Below are 21,595 nucleotides of genomic sequence, written 5' to 3' on the forward strand. Positions count from 1 at the left end.
TGAGCGAAACAGCCCCCCTTCTGTATGTGTAGGCCATCTATCTGATGCTGTCTGGTCAAAAAGACTATGACATTGTTGCCACCTGTAGCATTGAATACAAGGGAAGCCAGCGATCATGTGGCCTACCTTGATTAAAAAAAGAAGTATGAATAGCCAATCAGCCTTGAGCTAAACTGAGCGAGCTTAACTGTGAATGGACCTGGCGCACCAAAACAAAGTGTCAAGGGAAGCCAGCTTGGATATGGCATCACTCATATCACAGAAAAATAACTTGTTGCATCTCGTTTTGTTGTTGTCCACCGGTGGCCATCTAGCTAAAATTGTCCCTTTCCTAAATTTGCCATGGATGGAGATGGGTATTTGGATTTGTGGTTTTACTTAGTTCTCTGCACTGGCCAATGATTATTATTACAGTGATTTTGATTCAACCATAGAATACATTGTGCCCCTGGACTAAGAAGATGGAAGTTCAATATGTAGCTAGATGTAGAAGGTTAATGTTAACTAGATAACGTTGCCCCTGAAAGGAAGTTAGGCTAGCGAGCAGACGTTTTAGCCAGGTAGCCTAAGACAACAAAAAATAAACGCGTGTACTGTATGACAATCATAGACCGTTTCGTCAACGTGCAAGAGGAGGATGGCGTTTCTCTACAAGTAGGGGGAGTCAACATGTTTTCTACTTGCACGAATAAACACACAAATCAGAACCATGGACAGCCACATTTAGCTTACATTGATTGGACAATTTGTGGTATCTTTTAGTTGTCACTGTTTTATACTAAGCATGTGTGATTTGATGGTGTTGGAATAGTGGAGGCAGCTCTTGTTTTCTTTGCGACTAACTGTTCCTGGTTCTAAATCATTAGTCCGAAAATATGGGACACATGAACTTTCTTGAGCATGCTGTAGGTCATGTAACTGTCTGTTACATACAATATGCTTTGTGGATTCCACCGGATAGAGGTTGCTGTCCAGTTTTGTGATGAAACAAAGGTGTGGTTTAATTTATTCTGCCGCTGTCTACTTATTGTCTCTGCCTTTAGGCCTATATATCACGGTGTCAAGGCAAATTAACAGGTTATAGAGCAAACAACGCAATTATCACAACACACAGGTTGTAATATGGCAACAACAAAAAATCTGGCTTGGCTTCCCCGGTGATTTATTTTTTTACCCACGCACATCTACTTATTAGCCTACCACCGAATTCGTGTCAGTTGTTTAAGGCCTACTGAAAATAGGTGTGCAGCATCAATAGGAAAAGGCTGACTTGATCTTTAGGGCGCTATGCTCATTACGTCCCAAAACTATGCAGTTAAACGTTGTGCTTCATGACGTACTGTTGCTGCGGACCCAGCAGGACCCTGCTTTTCGTTGTGTGTTTTGACTACTCCCCTATACAACCATAAGAGGAGGAAGACTCTCACCGTTTAAAAATATCACATTGTAAACATGAGAAGCTTTCTGCAGTCGTTGGTTCGGCGCATTTTTTAAAATCCGCGCCAGAACACGCAAATCCAGCCCATTTCAGTGCCCATCTATCACTCACCTACTCCAGGCTAGAATGTCAACCAACAACATCATTTGCGACCCTTGTAAAGGGGTTTGGAAATGCTGACCCGAGACAAGGCGTCTCGAATCAGTTCCTTAGCCGACTAAAAATAGCCCTGTCCCCGTCCTTCTAAAGGCCTGCTAGCGCTCCGAGAGGACCACAGCTCCACTTTCCGTATTGCCCTAAGAAAGTTAAAGTTCCAACCCGTCACCTGACCCGCCCCGTGACATCACGACCCGATCATAAATAAGAGAGGGACATTGAGGATGGTTCAGGACCACTCTCTCTCGGGACTCCGGCTTCTTTAGTTCTTCTTTCTGCCCCGTGTCAACTCCTTCATCTCCGTAATGGTGTGTACTTTTGGATTTACCACTGCCTGAATGATTTTTTTGTGCCTGTACATTTGTGTGGCTTTGGGGCTATTGGATTATGTAAAAGGCTGACGTTGCTTCAGAACTACCATGGGACATCTGTGTGATTTGGTATAGAGATTGGATATCAACACTTGGGTGGTTCCGTTCTTTGTTAACAACATAAGCCATTGTCATACTCCATTTTTTTGGGAAGAAACCAAGGTGGAAGTATTAGATTAGAGTTTCTCATTTGGCCTCACAGAGAAACCTTGAAATATATCCCTAATGCTAGTCTGTACATCTCTACATACTTGTACCATTGAAAACATTTAATCTAGCCATCGTCACACTAACTACTGTAATTTCTCACCTAGTGTCTAATTCATGTATTGTTCTATATCTAGAATGTAGACCTTCTATACACCTGTACTTCTATGTTATTCTGTTGAGCACCTGCATCACTTTGAGATTAGTCTCTATCACCATGGTGTCATCACCATGGTGTCATCTATCACCACGATGTGTTGGTACTTTGAGAATGTCAGGACGCCCGTGGTGCATGGTGGTGGTGGATTGGTTATAACAGGTCTCAGATCAGGTCCTAGGGACTCATCCTTGTCTTGTGCTGTGTGCATCTTTAATAGACTGATGCTGCTCCCGCTGAGGCATCCGGCGCCTCCGCTTTTACGGCCGACCAGATCGAGGGTAAGTGTGTGTGTGGAGTTTCTTAGACAGAACAAAGAGAGGGCCCTATACACTCTCTAGGTGAGGACTCTGTGTAGGTCTAGGTGAGGACTCTGTGTAGGACTAGGTGAGGACTCTGTGTAGGACTAGGTGAGGACTCTGTGTAGGACTAGGTGAGGACTCTGTGTAGGACTAGGTGAGGACTCAGTGTAGGACTAGGTGAGGACTCTGTGTAGGACTAGGTGAGGACTCTGTGTAGGACTAGGTGAGGACTCTGTGTAGGACTAGGTGAGGACTCTGTGTAGGACTAGGTGAGGACTCAGGGTCTTTACAGATAGCTAGCTCAGTGATAAAGCATGTCCCCTGTGTTTTACAAAGTAGCACTCGCCAAGTTCAATAGGCAAAATTACACTCAGTCAAATAGGTCAAGTTGCCCCCAGAATAAGTTCCCCTGTGGACTAGCTTTAGTTAGGCTCTCACAGTAGAATTGTATGCTCTGCATGGTTTCTGCACCATGAGGTCCCCTCTGTGAAGGCCTAACAAAGTGTGATAAGTCACTGGAAATGACCTAAGTTGGGTCCACTAGTTTTGGAGCCCATGGCCTTGACAACACAAATGCAGAATAACCCAGGGGCTTGTTCAGCTGTCCAGAGGAGATTAGTGTCCTTGCTTCTATTCTGAGCAGCACTGTCTTGTCTTGAATGACAGAGCACAGTGGTCCTTAGGGCTCGCATGGCAGCCGCATCTCCGTGCAGCAGGAGCCTGATCCCCCCCCCCCCCACCCTTTGTTCCTCACTGAAGGACATGATCTTTTAAAAGACTCCTTCAGAGTGGCTGTTGTTTTGTGTAGAACTGGTGACAGTTGGTGTGTAGAACTAGTGGCAGTTGGTGTGTAGAACTGGTGACAGTTGGTGTGTAGAACTAGTGACAGTTGGTGTGTAGAACTAGTGACAGTTGGTGTGTAGAACTGGTGACAGTTGGTGTGTAGAACTAGTGACAGTTGGTGTGTAGAACTGGTGACAGTTGGGGTGTAGAACTGGTGACAGTTGGTGTGTAGAACTAGTGACAGTTGGTGTGTAGAACTGGTGACAGGTGGTGTGTAGAACTGGTGACAGGTGGTGTGTAGAACTGGTGACAGTTGGTGTGTAGAACTGGTGACAGTTGGTGTGTAGAACTGGTGGCAGTTGGTGTGTAGAACTGGTGGCAGTTGGTGTGTAGAACTGGTGGCAGTTGGTGTGTAGAACTGGTGGCAGTTGGTGTGTAGAACTGGTGGCAGTTGGTGTGTAGAACTGGTGGCAGTTGGTGTGTAGAACTAGTGGCAGTTGGTGTGTAGAACTAGTGGCAGTTGGTGTGTAGAACTAGTGACAGTTGGTGTGTAGAACTGGTGACAGTTGGTGTGTAGAACTGGTGACAGTTGGTGTGTAGAACTGGTGGCAGTTGGTGTGTAGAACTGGTGGCAGTTGGTGTGTAGAACTGGTGGCAGTTGGTGTGTAGAACTGGTGACAGTTGGTGTGTAGAACTGGTGGCAGTTGGGGTGTAGAACTGGTGACAGTTGGGGTGTAGAACTAGTGACAGTTGGTGTGTAGAACTGGTGGCAGTTGGGGTGTAGAACTGGTGACAGGTGTGTGTGTGTGTGTGTAGAAGTAGTGGTAGTTGGTGTGTGTGTAGAACTGGTGGCAGTGTGTGTGTGTGTGTGTGTGTGTGTGTGTAGAACTGGTCAGAAAAGGGTGAGCTGTAAATGAACTGTTGAGGCCCTTTATTCATTTTAGCACCTAGTTAAGTATCACGTCAGTCAGTGGCAGTCCAGTGGTATGTACACTGTCCTATACTGGATACATCATTAACACACTGTTCTTAAGACCATATACAATTACTGTATGTCATCTTATACAATACAATTATTGTATAGGTGTTATTTTATCAGACAAGTCACTATTAGAACAAATTGGTAACACTATCAACTTTCATAAATAACCATTAATAAACAAATGTTTTTTCATTATTTGTAAACATTTATAACCATTTATAATGTAATAAAAGTTATTATAAAGTGTTTCCTAATGAATCCACTGCTTCTGCATACTCTAGACTAGAGAAATTGCTGTTGGCTAGAGGAGCAGCTAGGCTGGGTGCTGCAGGAATACAGGCTGGCCCTGTTGGCTGGAGGAGCAGCAAGGCTGGGTGCTGCAGGAATACAGGCTGGCCCTATTGACTGGAGGAGCAGCTAGGCTGGGTGCTGCAGGAATACAGGCTGGCCCTATTGACTGGAGGAGCAGCAAGGCTGGGTGCTGCAGGAATACAGGCTGGCCCTGTTGGCTGGAGGAGCAGCTAGGCTGGGTGCTGCAGGAATACAAGCTGGCCCTGTTGGCTGGAGGAGCAGCTAGGCTGGGTGCTGCAGGAATACAGGCTGGCCCTATTGGCTGGAGGAGCAGCTAGGCTGGGTGCTGCAGGAATACAGGCTGGCCCTATTGGCTGGAGTAGCAGCTAGGCTGGGTGCTGCAGGAATGCAGGCGAGCTCCATTGGCTGGAGGAGCAGCTAGGCTGGGTGCTGCAGGAATACAGGCTGCCCCATTGGCTGGAGGAGCAGCTAGGCTTGGTGCTGCAGGAATGCATGCGGGCCCCATTGGCTGGAGGAGCAGCTAGGCTGGGTGCTGCAGGAATACAGGCTGGCCCTATTGACTGGAGGAGCAGCTAGGCTGGGTGCTGCAGGAATACAGGCTGCCCCTATTGACTGGAGGAGCAGCTAGGCTGGGTGCTGCAGGAATACAGGCTGGCCCTATTGGCTGGAGGAGCAGCTAGGCTGGGTGCTGCAGGAATACAGGCTGGCCCTATTGACTGGAGGAGCAGCTAGGCTGGGTGCTGCAGGAATACAGGCTGGCCCTATTGGCTGGAGGAGCAGCAAGGCTGGGTGTTGCAGGAATACAGGCTGGCCCTATTGACTGGAGGAGCAGCTAGGCTGGGTGCTGCAGGAATACAGGCTGGCCCTATTGGCTGGAGGAGCAGCAAGGCTGGGTGTTGCAGGAATACAGGCTGGTCCTATTGGCTGGAGGAGCAGCTAGGCTGGGTGCTGCAGGAATACAGGCTGGCCCTATTGGCTGGAGGAGCAGCTAGGCTGGGTGCTGCAGGAATACAGGCTGGCCCAATGCTAGCGTGTGTTGATTACTCCGGAGTCAGCATTCTTATGTTTAAACCGAGCCGGGCAGGAGGAAACGTCCGTGCCCGTATACGGCATGGGTTTCTTAGGGCGTATCGGTTGTCAGTCGGTGGTTCTAAATGCCAAACGCCAGCGGGCCTTGTAGGGGGGAGTGAGGGAGGGAGGGGGGCAGCTGCTGCAGTTCAGGAAATCACATAAGGCCAGTAATCTGTTGGATCACTTTCAATTGGGATTCACAGTGGAGTCCAGAGAAATAGTGACCCGCCTACCATGCTACCTTTCTGCACCTCTACAGTTGATAATTATTCAGGGGACAATGAGGGAGGAATCGAGTGGTCGCCTTCTTTGAATCTGCTGCAGGGCAACATGAGACATGTCGTTTCTCACCATTCTCCAGTGCTGCATTTAGAATGAACTTTTACGAGGACGGTGAACTTGGTCATTGATTGCGTGTAGTTTTACTAGAAGTATTGAACAAATATCTGGTCTGTTTTGCCGTTGGTTCACAAAACAAAATGACTAATAACGACGAAGCTCCTTTTCGTCCCTTTCAATAACTAAAATATTACAACTTTGATTTATTGAAACATTTTGAGTGTGAACAAGAGTTGTCAGGTTACTGTATGTTTTTGCACACTTTCCGCTTGTCTTCATCCAACTCATCGTAACTCTTCTGCGTTTCCCTCCACCCTCCAGACTTCAAAGAGGCTTTCGGGCTCTTCGACAGAGTCGGTGACAGCATGATTGGATACAACCAGGTGGCTGATGTCATGCGCGCCCTGGGACAGAACCCCCAGAACAAGGAGGTTGCAGCGATCCTGGGAAAACCATCCGTCGATGGTGAGACCACCACTACTGCTATAGGGATAGGTTGTGAGAACGTTGTGAGAACATCATGATACGTTCAAGTATAAATGTAGTATGAAGACCAAACAGGCCTCTCTACTCCTATAGGGATAGGTTGTGAGAACGTTGTGAGAACGTCATGATAGGTTCAGGTATAAATGTAGTATGAAGACCAAACAGGCCTCTCTACTCCTGTAGAATAAGTAATGATGTCTGTTCTAGTCATGACATTGCAAAGTCCCACATACGTTTGCCCTACTGAATGTGGCCCCGGGGATGGAATAGTCCCAAAAGTGTAAATCCCGCCCCCATCTGGCCCTCCGGGTGGTCTTGATCAAACACTCCACGTATTTGAAAAAAACAAATACTCTTTGAACCCACATCTGGTAACGATACGAATGTTAATTTAGTTGTCTGGTTGAAAGACTGATCATATAAAATAATGATGTAATGACCGTCACTAGCGAGACACTGTTTGTCATTGACGTGGTGTGCATGATGTGATCGTATGAAAACAAGCAGTGGAAGGCTATAGATGGACCACCCTACCGTGTGTGACTAACGTCGATCTCTTCTCCTTCGTCGTGTCAGATATGGCCAACAAGAGGCTGGCCTTCGCCGATTTCATGCCCATGATGGAAAAAGTCGATAAAATAGTGAAGGGTACACTTGATGACTACGTAGAGGGTCTCCGCGTCTTCGACAAGGAGGGCAACGGCACCGTGTCTGGGGCTGAGCTGCGCATCGTGCTGGGCACACTGGGTGAGTGGAGTCGATACATTTAGACACGTTACACTACAGCACTGGCTGGGCAGTGGGTTAGGGGTTAGCCAGCTAAAAAGTCTGGTTGGCTGGGTGACGTCAATCCCCTGGCCACCCTACACCCTAGGTACACTACTGCCAGATTGCTTACACCTGTCTAACCGTCTCAGATCTACACAAGTGCTTCGGGTGTAGGGTGTGTTGGGGTTGATTTAGCATTCAGGATGTGTGTGTTTTCCTGACTGGCTCGTTGTTGGTTCCTGTTAGGTGAGAAGATGTCCGAGGCCGAGATTGATTCCCTCCTTATAGGTCAGGAGGACGAGAACGGCAGCATCAACTATGAGGGCAAGTCTTGTTCAACCTCTAAAGAGCAAATACCCAGGATCCTGCACAGATCTGTTTTAATAACACTATCATTCAAATATTTGTACTCTTATTTAAATTGATCAAATTGATGTTTATCATGATTTTATAAATGTATGTTTTTATATGATTATTTTATTTATGTTTCTTGCTCCTGTACTTATGCGTCCTCTGTTCTCCCCACAGCATTTGTCAAGCACGTCCTGTCTGTGTAAGATAGTGCTGCGGCAACCAGAGCTGATCTATCTCCCAGACCCCATGGTGTCAGGACTGTTTTTCTAAAGACCAACCTAGGAAAGAAAAGGACTATAATGGGATGTCGAAAAGCCATTCTGTGTTTGTTTTATTTTCGTCCGTCAACTTTTCAACACCTCACTCCTCCTCTCTACAGAAGGTACCTCTCCGCTGTCAGATGGCGACCCTGGCCTCGCCTCCACCTGGGGCATGTTTCTCCACTTGGGGTGGGACGGTGACCACTCATCAAGTGGGAGGTTGTACCCTCTGCCCCGCCCACCTCATGTCATCATCATCTTGCCGGCCATGCTGGCTGGAAAAGATTGTGGATCGGCCGCCAAGCCCCTCCCCCATCAGTTATATTTATTTTCACTCTGTCGTATCAGAATAAACTTTTCCAAAAGTACATCCCCCACCTGGCTTGGTTCTTGGTCTTCTTCATTGAGCTTGTGACGATGTACTATTTTAGAGGTGTCCTCCATGAAAAGATAAGACAGGAATATAAAGATGTGTATCCTCTGTCTAAAGAAGTGTATAAATTACACCTTCAATGAAATACAACTATCATATATCATAGCATATTTTTTCATAAACATGTAGTTATATTAAATGTGAACTACTGTCACCTGTTGACTGAAAGAACACAATTTGCTGAATCTACAGTTACATGTTGCAATGGTAAGTTAAAGGATGCATTATTGTTTTCAATGGGGGGGCTGAAAACATTTATTGGCAGAAAGTTTTGGAACTCTGTTACTGGTTTATTAACTAAACTCCATCACACCAAAACAGGCTGAAACTTAAGGCATTCTTATCAAAACAGCTCTTAATCTAAAAGGGCATAATTTTCACAATTCCACAGTATTATACCAACCTCATAGCGTGGAAATATATAATACAGGAAAGTCACGTTTTTGACTGCAATGGGCCTTTAATGGGATCAAAATAAGAAGGTTGAAGAAATTACAAATAACGTTTCTTCCATCGACTGTTTGACACATCTTCAGAAACCCAAGGATCTCACTTAGCATCTACCATGTTTGACTAGTCCCAGACAGCCGTGCCATTTATCCATACATGGTTATTGAAGTATTATCAAATAACATAGAGAGTGGCTATATCATAAAGCATTTTTGTACTGCAGAAGATGTACGTTAGCCCACTCTAAAATCCACTGTAAAACATATTCTATTTTGGTACATACTTGCTGTTGAATGAAATGACCAATTCAAAAGGTTAGTTCACAATCTCACTGGATTAGAGAATAGCAAGTCCCACACTGATGGGGGATAATAATTTGTTCTTGACTTGCTTAGCTAAATAAAGGTTAAATATTTAAAAAATACCCTGAGGGAAATTTCGACTTTTCAATGTAACACAAAACATATTGGGTTTTGAATAAAATAACAAATTAAAAAGTTTTGTTAAAAATCTTATTGGATTATTGAAGCCCAAATCCCATACTACCCTAGGATATATCATCCGTTACGTATGTAATGTGTAGGCAGAGAAAATATGTCGTAGACTCATTCAGCAGGCCTTACCTCCGCCCAGTAGATGGCAGCAAATTCAACAGATGAGGCCGTAGCCTTCGCATTCACTTTTGTTGTGTCGGTTGGGTAAAAGTGTTACACGGGAAAATGTTCTCAAAAGCTGTCAAAACGTGTTTAACTGGTGTGAAAAATGTATGTCGAGGTGGACAGATACTCTCTACTGCAAGTGCCAGATACGTTAGTTTTGAGCAGTACTCAATGAGCAGTACATAAGTTGTTTATTGTTTCTATGGAGAATAGTGTTGAATTCATCAAAATTATGCATAAACATATTTTAGTTTTACAATGTTGTCATGTAGTCAGCCAGAAAAATATAGCTAGCTAGTTATATTGTTCAACATTGTCTGCTGACCCGCTAATGCGAAACTGGGACACAGTCACCTTGGGAACATTTAACCAGAAATACCTATTTACGCTTAGTTAGCTAGCTTGGTAGAGGGTTTGAGTCCATAATAACTCAACTATACAACACTGCATACATACTCCCTAGTCATGAAACTGTCTATCCTGATTGATTGAATGGTTGCTTTGTTTAATTCTTGACTTGGTTTAAACCTAACTTTGACGTTATCTAGGTTACTCAGTCCTTGGCAATAGCGTGTGACTGCGGGTGCACCCGATTAGACTACAACCACCCCATTAAAAGGTGGAAACATCTTACCAATCGCTCCATTAAAAGGTGGAAACATCTTACCAATCGCTCCATTAAAAGGTGGAAACATCTTACCAATCACACCATTAAAAGGTGGAAACATCTTACCAATCACTCCATTAAAAGGTGGAAACATCTTACCAATCACACCATTAAAAGGTGGAAACATCTTACCAATCGCTCCATTAAAAGGTGGAAACATCTTACCAATCGCTCCATTAAAAGGTGGAAACATCTTACCAATCGCTCCATTAAAAGGTGGAAACATCTTACCAATCACTCCATTAAAAGGTGGAAACATCTTACCAATCACACCATTAAAAGGTGGAAACATCTTACCAATCACTCCATTAAAAGGTGGAAACATCTTACCAATCACACCATTAAAAGGTGGAAACATCTTACCAATCGCTCCATTAAAAGGTGGAAACATCGTACCAATCACACCATTAAAAGGTGGAAACATCTTACCAATCGCTCCATTAAAAGGTGGAAACATCGTACCAATCACACCATTAAAAGGTGGAAACATCTTACCAATCACTCCATTAAAAGGTGGAAACATCTTACCAATCACACCATTCATATGGTGAATGTGGATTTTTCCACATTTTAATGGGGTGATTGGGGGCTAATCGGGTGCTTCTATTTCTGAAGCTCTTTCGTTTATCTTTTGGCTTCATGCTGCCTAGTAATCAATACTGTTATGGTTCGTCGGCGACCGAACGCACATTTTCCCCGATCAGTTCCGAAGTTTAACCGAAACAGTCATACTGGATTCATAAAGTAAGGTTAGCCAAACGTGTGTTTAACAAACCTCATTTACAGTTTATAACAATAGCTGATCCCTATCTGCATTTTAACATAGTCGCAGTGTAATGATTTCATAGATTCTCAAAATAATTTCGTTTGATCAGCATGGTTTCAAATTTATTTACCACAATCCTGGAAATCATAGGCTGTCATTGTAAATAATAATTTGTTCTTAACTGACTTGCCTAGTTAAATAAAGGTTAAATATAAAATAATATCAGCAAAAATGAAATACCTTAGTACCATCAAGCAAACTGCAGGTCCAAGATCAGTTATACAGTTTTAAAAAAGGGTGTTTATTTGTATGCAGATCTCAGACCTGTTATTAGAGCTTGCCACATTGTTGGCTTGTTCCTGATACCAGCCATAAAGGTACAGTCTGGGATTTGTGAACCAATAAAGGTACAATCTGGGATTGGGGAACCCATAAAGTTACAATCTGGGATCTTGGAATCTGTTCAGTGGTAATTATAATTCTTTATATTTCATTTATACATTTTATTGCATTTTTGCTTGCATTGGTGCTTTATTTTGCATCCTCTCCATTAGATTACTCGGGTCAGCTCAACATTTATATTACCCACAACACAGTTTTTTTATTTTCAGGAAAAATGAACAAGACAAAATCAACTCAGTGCCCCCACTGTCCAAAGTAACTTCTTTGTTGTTATAATATCCCAAACGGACTTGGCTGTTTCACCAATTGAAGTATTCTGTCTTTACATTTGCATTCTAGTCATTTATCAGACACTTAACCTGTAATGTCTCCTGTAAGTCGCTCTGGTTAAGTAACATGCTCAAGGGCACATCGACAGATTTTTCACCTAGTCAGTTTGGGGATTCGAATGAGTTACTGGCCCAACGTTCTTAACTGCGAGGCTACCTGCCTCCTTGTGATGAGCACGTTATTGTCAAAGACTATTAACCACGCTATGATACCAACAATACCAAGTACGATGTGGTACGGTCTTTGACTGAGTATGGGCTTATAAGCAATACAAAAACACTTCAGTCTTTCATGGCTAATTTCGGTTAACCCAGAACTAAAATCTTGCGTAATTCTGTCAGACGCTCTATTAAGTACTGGGGGAGATGTTAGAAAGTGTACCAATGCGACTTGCAAAGTGTCCACCATCGACGTGTCCACCATCATAAACTGTGTTTATCATATGTCAGTGCTATTCTGGGTCCTTGGGACGTCCTTACCATAAACCTTAACTAACCCTAACCTTAACCATTTTAAATTCCAACTTCAATGGGGTGCAAAGCACTGAAGGAATGTCAACATGGAAGTGTGTAATGATGTTTTCGACACTGCTATTTCAATTCTTAGCAGCGTTCATTCAATCCTTCTGTTTAAGCCACTGCAACAGTTCTGGAAAAAATAAGGGGAATGCCCATTATTATGAATAATGTAGGCGCAAGTGAGGATTTTAAAAGCTGGGATTTTTATCAAGTAGTCCAGTTTTATTGTACAATCTGTTCCTTAACGTGAATTTGTTCATTATTGCATGGAAAGTAGATCCACAAATATATGGTTGCTGCTGCTGTCGTACTGTAAGTGTTAGCTTTGTTTGGCCTGCCTGCACCGATTTAAATGATAGATATTCTCTCTGATTTTCTGTGAATGGGTATGTGTTTCTGTATGTAACGGTATTGCTTCCTTCCCTCTCCTTTCCCCAACCTGGCCTCGAAGCAGGGACCCTCTGAACACATCGACAACAGTCACCCATGAAGCATCGTAACCTATCGTTCCACAAAGCCGCATACCCAGATCAAGGGAAATTACTACTTCTAGGTTTCAGAGCAGGGAATGTCACTGATTGAACACGCGTCTGCGCTTGATTCAGGTACTGTAGTGTATGTGTGTGCGGGTGCGTGCATTATGTGTGAATGTCCACAGTACAGTAAAGCACATACATGGTTTTCTCATTCATATATCCCAGTGTGATTGTGTTACAATATGGAGAAGATGGGTCTTCCAGAGATATTATTATTTTTCTAAATATTAAAGACAAACCAGGTTGAGTTGTGTGGATAGACAAGCTGACACTCTCTTCCTTCAACAGCCTCCTGGCGCTGTCTTTTAACGCAGGTGTTGCTCATCATGTCTGATTGTCGTCATCGTGCTGCTGAGGTTTTAGGTTTGATTCCTTCGGCCACATCTTGACCGACTCCCGTGTCACCGACTCGGTGCCCTTGACGCGCCACAGCTGCTTGGCCGGGTCGTTCAACAGGCCCTCCACCTTGCCAAAGCGGGTTGAGGTTTATGTTGTGCGTGTTTTTGCTGTCCATGCGGTACTGCTCATACATGAGGTCATTCCATGAACACTCCAGGGTCATCAGCTTGTGGTGGCCCTCCAGCAACTCGGCTTCCTCTATCATTAAAAGGAGGGTCTGCCACCAGCATATTTTACGTCCTTCAGGATTCAATGATGTCGATGATTTGCCTCCAGTCCTTGCTTATGTCTACCAGGGGCTTCTGGATGTTCTTCATGTCCCCCAGGACATAGAGGAGCTGACTCTGGCCTGTACGTACCCCGCATAACTGGAAGTGACTGGCAGCCTGGAAAGTGTGAACAGACAATTGTAAATGGTTTAGATAGGGCTTTACAGCAAGCAGACTCCATCAGTACACACACCCACTTCCTCATCCTGAGGTGCAAGTTCTCTCCATCTCCTGACAGGATTGATGATGCGTCTGCTCCTGATGTCCACCAGAGTTTTCTGGGAGTTCTCGGTTCCCTATCTGAACTAGCCCACAGAAGGAGTGTACACTAGAGAGAGAGAGAGACTTCCAGCAGTTGACAGAACTTTATTCAAAATGTCTGGAAAATGACCTTAACGTTTCTATTAATCTTCCTTACCTCCTTAACTCTCCTGTCCATCTCGCTGATGTGTTCCTTATCAGGCCGGTGTTCAGGTCTATGAGTAAGTGTCTAGGCTCTGTTCCCTGTCTGCACTACTCCACTGGGACACTCAGGACCTCAGCCTCGACCAGCCTCACATCTACCGGGAGAAGGAGAGGGCCACTGAATAAGCAATTAAAATCAACAGGCTTTTGGATGTGTATTTATACTTTGGAATCTCTCTCTCGCTGCGTCTCTCACCTAACTAATAAATCAATGGCTAGCCTGACTTCACTAGCTGTTCCAGCTGGTGGACAGCCGCTGATACGTGCAGTAGCTAGTGTTAATGGTAAGGAGTGCATTTGTACCACCAAGTAAAGGACTTTTCAAAATTCCCGACTTGGAAACCACCACCGTCTTCTACACTTCCATGACCAGTTGCAGGTGGAAAGTTGGAATTGAGAAAATGCTCAGTTTATTACATAAAAAATGATCAACATTGTAATCCAACATCCCCACCACCAACATCCAACATGTTGTCTTATTTCAAATCTTCTACAGCCACTGAGCAACGCTTGATTTCTGAGACACGCTCATGACATGCAGCACTTTGGGGTGGATACCTACCTGTCTCGCTCAATGAGAGAAGATTTGAAATAGACAAGATGGCGGCGTACGCATTGTTGTACTACTTAGTGGAGCAAAACATGTATTTATTTTAATAACAGAGCATTTTCTAAATTCCAACGTTCCACCTGCAACTAGCCATGGAAGTTTAGAAGACGGCAGTGGTTTTCCGTGTCTGACAAATAACAAAAGAGCAGTAAATTATTAAATAGCCTCCACCAGTCTTGCATTAAAATGAGTCTGTTAGTCTTGCTTTAGAATAATGTTCGGTCCTCTGATCAAGCATTGTAACATCAAGCATTTTTGACATGCATGGCGCAGCAATCTTCATTTCTTCATATGAAGAGAACACGTTTGTTGAAGGTGGCAGGCAAGTAGCCACTCCTTTGCCGGTCCTTCATGCCTGCTGTACCGGTCTCCTTGCATGTCTCACAATGGAACTCTGCAAAAGGATATTCAACATGGCAAGGAAGGTAAATAAAATGTGTGATCTTTATAACAGTAAAAAATGACCAAGTTGGTTTGGAGCAGGGCTGCGCTCAATAACTGTGTTACCTGCAGTGGGAGTCAGTGGCTGTAGGAAGCCTTTCACCATGAAGAAGGAAAGAAATTCCACAAATTAACTTTTAACAAGGCACACCTGTTAATTGAAATGCATTCCAGGTGACTACTTCATGAAGCTACAATGTAGAAAATTGTACAAATAATGAAAAACCATTGAATAAGTAGGTGTGTCCAAACTTTTGACTGGTAGTGTGTGTGTGTATATATATTTATAATTTTTCTATGCGGTCAGTGCATATGAAAATCCTCTCACTCTCTCAGGGCGTTTGTGGATTCCCGTGTCCAGCCCATCTATGGAGGCACCAATGAGATCATGAAGGAGCTGATCGCCCGCAGTATCGTCAGCCAGAAGTGAGGGAGACGTCCCAGTGACATCACCATGGAGGAGAGCTGGGAAGTGGTTAACATAAGTCTCTTAACACCAACAGCAGTTTTGACTGGGTTAGCTACTGAGCTGGTTGTCCGTGCCTTTTGAAGTGATGTTCACTGAAGGTTGGCCAGTGGTATTTCTGGGGTGAATCTGAACTTTCACTTAATCAAATATCACATTTCAGACATGGATTGCAACTTAAAGTGCTTTACAGAAGAAAACAAAAAAAAACCAATGGAAATTAATGTCGAAATATTTACTACACAACAAACAAGATATAAAAACCAAAATAATGACACAAACTGAACAACTAGAAAGCACCCTATGGAAAAGCAAAGCTAAAAATGTTTTTTTAAGATCTCTTTTAAATATGTCCACAGTTTCAGCCCCCGTCAGGTTCTCTGGCAGGCTATTCCAAAGGCTGGGGGCATAATAACTGAAGGCTGCCTGTCAAGTGTCTGTGTGCAGCGGGTAGAACGAAATCAGGCGCAGGACACAGAACTGAGTAAAAAAACGTACTTTACTCGAATAAACCACAAAATAATTCCACGCAGGGAAAATACTCCAGCTCACAGAAAATGTTGAACACTTAACAACGAACAAACACGCACTAAACCATGTGGGAACCAGAGGGTTAAATAGGGAATAAATAATAATGTAATTGAAACCAGGTGTGTACAATCAAGACAAAACAAATGGACAATGAAATGTAGATCGATGGCGGCTAGAAAGCCGGTGACGTCGACCGCCGAACGTCGCCTGAACAAGGAGAGGCACCGACTTTGGCGGAAGTCATGACACTGCCTCCATGCCTCTTGGTCTGAGGCTTTGGGATAGTTAAAAGGCCAGTGCTAGAGGACCTGAGGGACCTACTGGGTACATAACTTAAAAGCATGTCTGACATGTATTGGGGTGCACAATCGTGGATTGATTTAAAAACCAATAGAAGAATGTTTAAATGAATTCTAAAACTCACAGGCAGCCAGTGCAGAGACCTTAAAACCGGTGTAATGTGTGCTATCCGTCTGGTCTTGGTCAGTACCTGTGCTGCAGCATTCTGTATGTTTTGCAGTTGACAAATGGCTTTCTTGGGTAGACCAGACATTACAGTAGTCAAGCCTGCTTTTAATAAAAGCATGGATGAGCCTCTGTTTCAGAGAAATGGTCGCACCTTGGGAATGTTCCTCAGGTGGTAAAAAGCTGTTTTGGTCACATTCCTAATGTGTGATTTGAAATTTAGTTCAGAATCTCAAACAACACCTAGGTTTTTTACCTGGTGTTTTATCTTTATTGCCCGTGAATCTCTGTGCTATGGCTCCAACAATAAGTACCTCAGTCTTGTCTTGATTTAGCTGGAGGAAGTTGTGAGCCATCCAAGTATTTAACGCTGCCAAGGGATAACATATATAAACTGAACAGTACCAGACCCAAAATGGATCCTTATGGAACGCCACATGTGATATGTATTTTCTCCTGAGTTAAGGGTGACAAACTCTCGACTGGTTAAATGGGCCCTAAACCAATTTAGAACTGGACTGGAGAGGCCAACCCACCTCTCCAGTCTGTCCAGAAGGACATCACGGTCAATAGTGTTCAATGCAGCACTTAAAGCTAAGAGTACAAGGACAGAGAGCTTTTCGGCATTTTTGTTGGCTCTAAGATCATTTACCACTTTAACTAAAGCTGTCATTGTGCTGTGGCGGCACGAAAACCAGATTGGAATTTTTCAAAACATGATACAGTTGGCTAAGAGCTGAAGAATCTAGATGACTTTTCTTCAGAAGGGGTTTCACCATAGCAGTTTTTAGTGCGGTGGGGAAAGAGGCTGTGAACATGGAGTGATTAACAATAGCTTTCACTTCTTCAGATGCGCAATTAAAAACTGTTTGAAGAAGGTGGGAATAGGATCGAGAAGGCAGGTAGAAGGCTTAAGTTGTGATAAAGCTTTCCTGCGCATGTCTGTGTCAACCAGGGAAAATACATCCATAGAGCCTTTGCATGGTAGGCTAGGGCAAATATCATAACTTCTCATCAGGTATTTTGAGACTGATACCCAGCCTAATGTTGGTTATCTTATCTCTGAAATAAGCTGAAAACTCATCACATTTACAATACCAGTCATTCCAGGGTTTTTCTTAATTTTTTACTATTTTCTATGTTGTAGAATAAAAGTGAAGACATCAAAACTATGAAATAACACATATGGAATCATGTAGTAAGCAAAAAAGTGTTAAACAAATCAAAATATATTTTATATTTGAGATTCTTCAAAGTAGCCACTCTTTGAATTGATGACAGCTTTGCACACTCTCGGCATTCTCTCAACCAGCTTCATGAGGTAGTCACCTGGAATGCATTTAAATGAACAGGTGTGCCTTGTTAATTTGTGGAATTTCTTTCCTTTTAAATGAGTTTGAGCTAATCAGTTGTGTTGTGACAAGGTAGGGTTGGTATACAGAAGATATCCCTATTTGGTAAAAGATCAAGTCCATATTATGGCAAGAACAGCTGAAATAAGCAAAGCTAAACGACACTCCATCATTACTGTAAGACATGAAGGTCAGTCAATCCGGAAAATTTCTTGAAGTGCAGTGGCAAAAACTATCAAGCGCTATGATGAAACTGGCTCTCATGAGGACCACCACAGGAAAGGAAGACCCAGAGTTACCTCTGCTGCAGAGGATAAGTTCATTAGAGTTACCAGCCTCAGAAATTGCAGCCCAAATAAATGCTTCACAGAGTTCAAGTAACAGACACATCTCAACATCAACTGTTCAGAGACTGTGTGAATCAGGCCTTCATGGTCGAATTGCTGCAAAGAAACCACTACTAAAGGACACCAATGAAAAGTAGCGTCTTTCTTGGGCCAAGAAACATGGGCAATGGACATTAGACCGGTGGAAATCTGTCCTTTGGTCTGATGAGTCCAAATCTGAGATTTTTGGTTCCAACCCCTGTGTGTTTGTGAGACGCAGAGTAGGTGAACAGATGACCTCCGCATGTGTGGTTCCCACCATGAAGCATGGAGGAGGTGGTGTGATTGTGTGGGGGTGCTTTGCTGGTGACACTGTGATTTATTTAGAATTCAAGGCACACTTAACCAGCATGGCTACCACAGCATTCTGCAGCGATACGCCATCCCATCTGGTTTACGCTTAGTGGGACTATCATTTGTTTTTCAACAGGACAATGACCCAACACACCTCCAGGCTGTGTAAGGGCTATCTGACCAAGAAGGAGATGCTGCATGAGATGACCAGGCCTCCACAATCACCCAACCTCAACCCAATTGAGATGGTTTGGGATGAGTTTGATCGCAGAGTAAAGGAAAAGCAGCCAACAAGTGCTCAGCATATGTGGGAACTCCTTCACGACTATTGGAAAAGCATTCCAGGGAAAGCTGGTTGAAAGAATGCCAAGAGTGTGCAAAGCTGTCATCAAGGCAAAGGGTGGCTACTTTGAAGAATCTCAAATATGTTTTAATTTGTTAAACACTTTTTTGGTTGCTACATGATTCCATATGTGTTATTTCACAGTTTTGATGTCTTCACTTTTATTCTACAATGTAGAAAGTAGTACAAATAAAGAGAAAGCCTGGAATGAGTAGGTGTGTCCAAACTTTTGACTGGTATATATATATATATATACTAAATCTATATTTAGGTATTTAGGTAATGTGAACAACTCACCTCACCTGTTGACTGAAAGAAGACACAGCTGAATCTCTACAGTAACATGTTGCAACAGTAAGTTAGTGGGATCAAAGAAGAAGACTGAATAAGACATTACAAAGTCACTTTTTTTCCATCAACTGTTTGACACATTTTCAGAAACTTGATCCATTGTCAGAATACCTATCAATGATGCATTGGGTCCAATGAAGATAAGTTAGTTCATTTATGAGATAATACGACCAGAAGTCTTATGTTGTGGATGGAATGAGTGAATACGTTTGCAGTCAATCCCTGTCAAACAAACCTGGATGAAACCAATGCAACATCCATGTCGGTCTATGCTAAGTGGGTTCCTTGGGACATCAAACTCTAGGGTCATCTCAAGGATCCCACTTAGCATATGAGCTGTGACATTTATCCATGTATGGGTATTGAAGTGTCATCAAGTAATATATCAAGAGTGGCTATATCATAAAGCATTTTTGTACTGCAGAAGATGTACGTTAGCCCACTCTAAAACTCACTGTAAAACATATTCTATTTTGGTACATACTTGCTGTTGAATGAAATGACCAATTCAAAAAGATAGTTCACAATCTCTGGATTACCTGGAGTATGAAGTATGAGCCACCTTAGTCATAGACTGACTCTCTGCTACCACACGGCAAGCGGTAAAAGGCTCCTTAACAGTTTCTACCTCCAAGCCATAAGACTGCTAAACAGTTCATCAAATGGCTACCCGGACTATTTACATTGACCCCCCCCCTTTTTATGATGCTGCTACTCGCTGTTTATTATCTATTCATAGTCACTTTACCACTACATACATACATATTACCTCAATAACATGTATCCCCACACATTGACTCGGTACCGGTACCCCCTGTATATAGCCTCATTATTGTTATTTTATTGTGTTACTTTTTTTTTTATATATACTTTCGTTTATTTAGTAAATATTTTCTTAACTCTTATTTTACTTGAACTGCACTGTTGGTTAAGGACTTGTAAGTAGGCATTTCATGGTAAGGTCTACACCTGTTGTATTCAGCGCATGTGATGAATACGATTTGACTTCTACTGTGAAAAGCCAATATACCACAAAACATATTGCCTTTTGAATAAAACAACAGATTTAAATGTTTTGTTAAAAATCTCACTGGATTATTATTGAAGCCCAAATCCCATATTACCCTAGTATACAGTGCATCTGGAAAGTATTCAGACCCCTTTACTTTTCCACATTTAGTTACGTTCCGTTATTCTAGAATTTATTAAATTGTTTTTCCCCTCAATCACCACACAATACTCCATAATGACAAAGCAAAAACTTTTTTAGAAATTATCACATTTACGTAAGTATTCAGACCCTTTACTCAGTACTTTGTTAAAGCACCTTTGGCAGCGATTATAGCCTCGAGTCCTCTTGGGTATGACGCTACAAGCTTGGCACACCTGTATTTGGAGAGTTTCTCCCATTCTTCTCTGCAGATCCTATCAAGCTCGGTCAGGTTGGATGGGGAACATCGCTGCACAGCTATTTTCAGGTCTCTCCAGGGATGTTTGATCGGGTTCTGACTGGGCCACTCAAGAACATTCAGAGACTTGTCCAGAAGCCACTTCTGCATTGTCTTGCTGTGTACTTAGGGTTATTGTCCAGTTGGACGGTGAACCTTTGCCCCAGTCTGAGGTCCTGAGTGCTCTGGAGCAGGTTATCATCAAGGATCTCTCTGTACTTTGGTCTGTTCATCTTTTCCTCAATCCTGAATAGTCTCCCAGTCCCTGACGCTGAAAAACCTCCAACAGCATGATGCTGCCACCTCCATGCTTCACCGTAGGGATGGTGCCAAGTTTGCTCCAGATGTGATGCTTGGTATTTAGGCCAAAGAGTTCAGTCTTGGTTTCATCAGTGTAAAGAATCTTGTTTGTCATGGTATGAGAGTCCTTTAGGTGCCTTTTGTCAAACTCCAAGGAGGCTGTCATGTACGTTTTACTGAGGAGTGGCTTCCATCTGGCCACTACCATAAAGGCCTGATTGGTGGAGTGCTGCAGAGATGGTTGTCCTTCTGGAAGGTTCTCCCATTTCCACAAAGGAACTCTGGAGCTCTGTCAGAGTGACCATCAGGTTCTTGGTCACCTCCCTGACCAAGGCTCTTCTCCCCCGATTGCTCAGTTTGGCTGGGTGGACAGCTCTATGAAGAGTCTTGGTGGTTCCAAACTTCTTCCATTTAATAATGACGATGGCCACTGTGTTCTTGGGGACCTTCAGTGCTGCAGAAATGTTTTGGTACCCTTCCCCAGATCTGTGCCTCAACACAATCCTGTCTCGGTGCTCTACGGACAATTCTTTCGACCTCATGGTTTGGTTTTGCACAGACATGCACTGTCAACTGTGGGACCTTATATAGACAGGTGTGTGCCTTTCCAAATCATGTCCAATCAATTGAATTTACCACAGGTGGATTCCAATGAAGTTGTAGAAACATCTCAATGATGATCAATGGAAACAGGATGCACCTGAGCTCAATTTTGAGTCTCATAGCAA

At 43.3% G+C, this 21,595-nt stretch overlaps 1 protein-coding gene across 1 annotated transcript; it reads left to right on the forward strand.

Annotated features, from left to right (window-relative positions):
- The first annotated feature begins 1,743 nt into the window (after positions 1-1,743).
- LOC115179308 (myosin light chain 3, skeletal muscle isoform) lies at positions 1,744-8,354 on the forward strand. The gene is made up of 6 exons (XM_029740707.1): positions 1,744-1,902; positions 2,550-2,610; positions 6,440-6,583; positions 7,181-7,351; positions 7,619-7,696; positions 7,901-8,354. Exons 1-6 carry the CDS (start codon positions 1,900-1,902, stop codon positions 7,927-7,929), a joined length of 486 nt encoding a protein of 161 aa, XP_029596567.1. The 5' UTR covers positions 1,744-1,899; the 3' UTR covers positions 7,930-8,354.
- Positions 8,355-21,595: the final 13,241 nt, after the last annotated feature.

The sequence above is a fragment of the Salmo trutta genome, chromosome 39 (assembly GCF_901001165.1).
Source record: "Salmo trutta chromosome 39, fSalTru1.1, whole genome shotgun sequence".
Classification (NCBI taxonomy): domain Eukaryota; kingdom Metazoa; phylum Chordata; class Actinopteri; order Salmoniformes; family Salmonidae; genus Salmo; species Salmo trutta.

Bases quoted from the DNA above. Each gene is read 5' to 3' on its own strand.
- LOC115179308 (XM_029740707.1), top strand. The intron at 2,611-6,439 runs GTAAGTGTGTGT...TCCACCCTCCAG, and splicing joins TACGGCCGACCAGATCGAGG to ACTTCAAAGAGGCTTTCGGG. The intron at 7,352-7,618 runs GTGAGTGGAGTC...GGTTCCTGTTAG, and splicing joins CATCGTGCTGGGCACACTGG to GTGAGAAGATGTCCGAGGCC.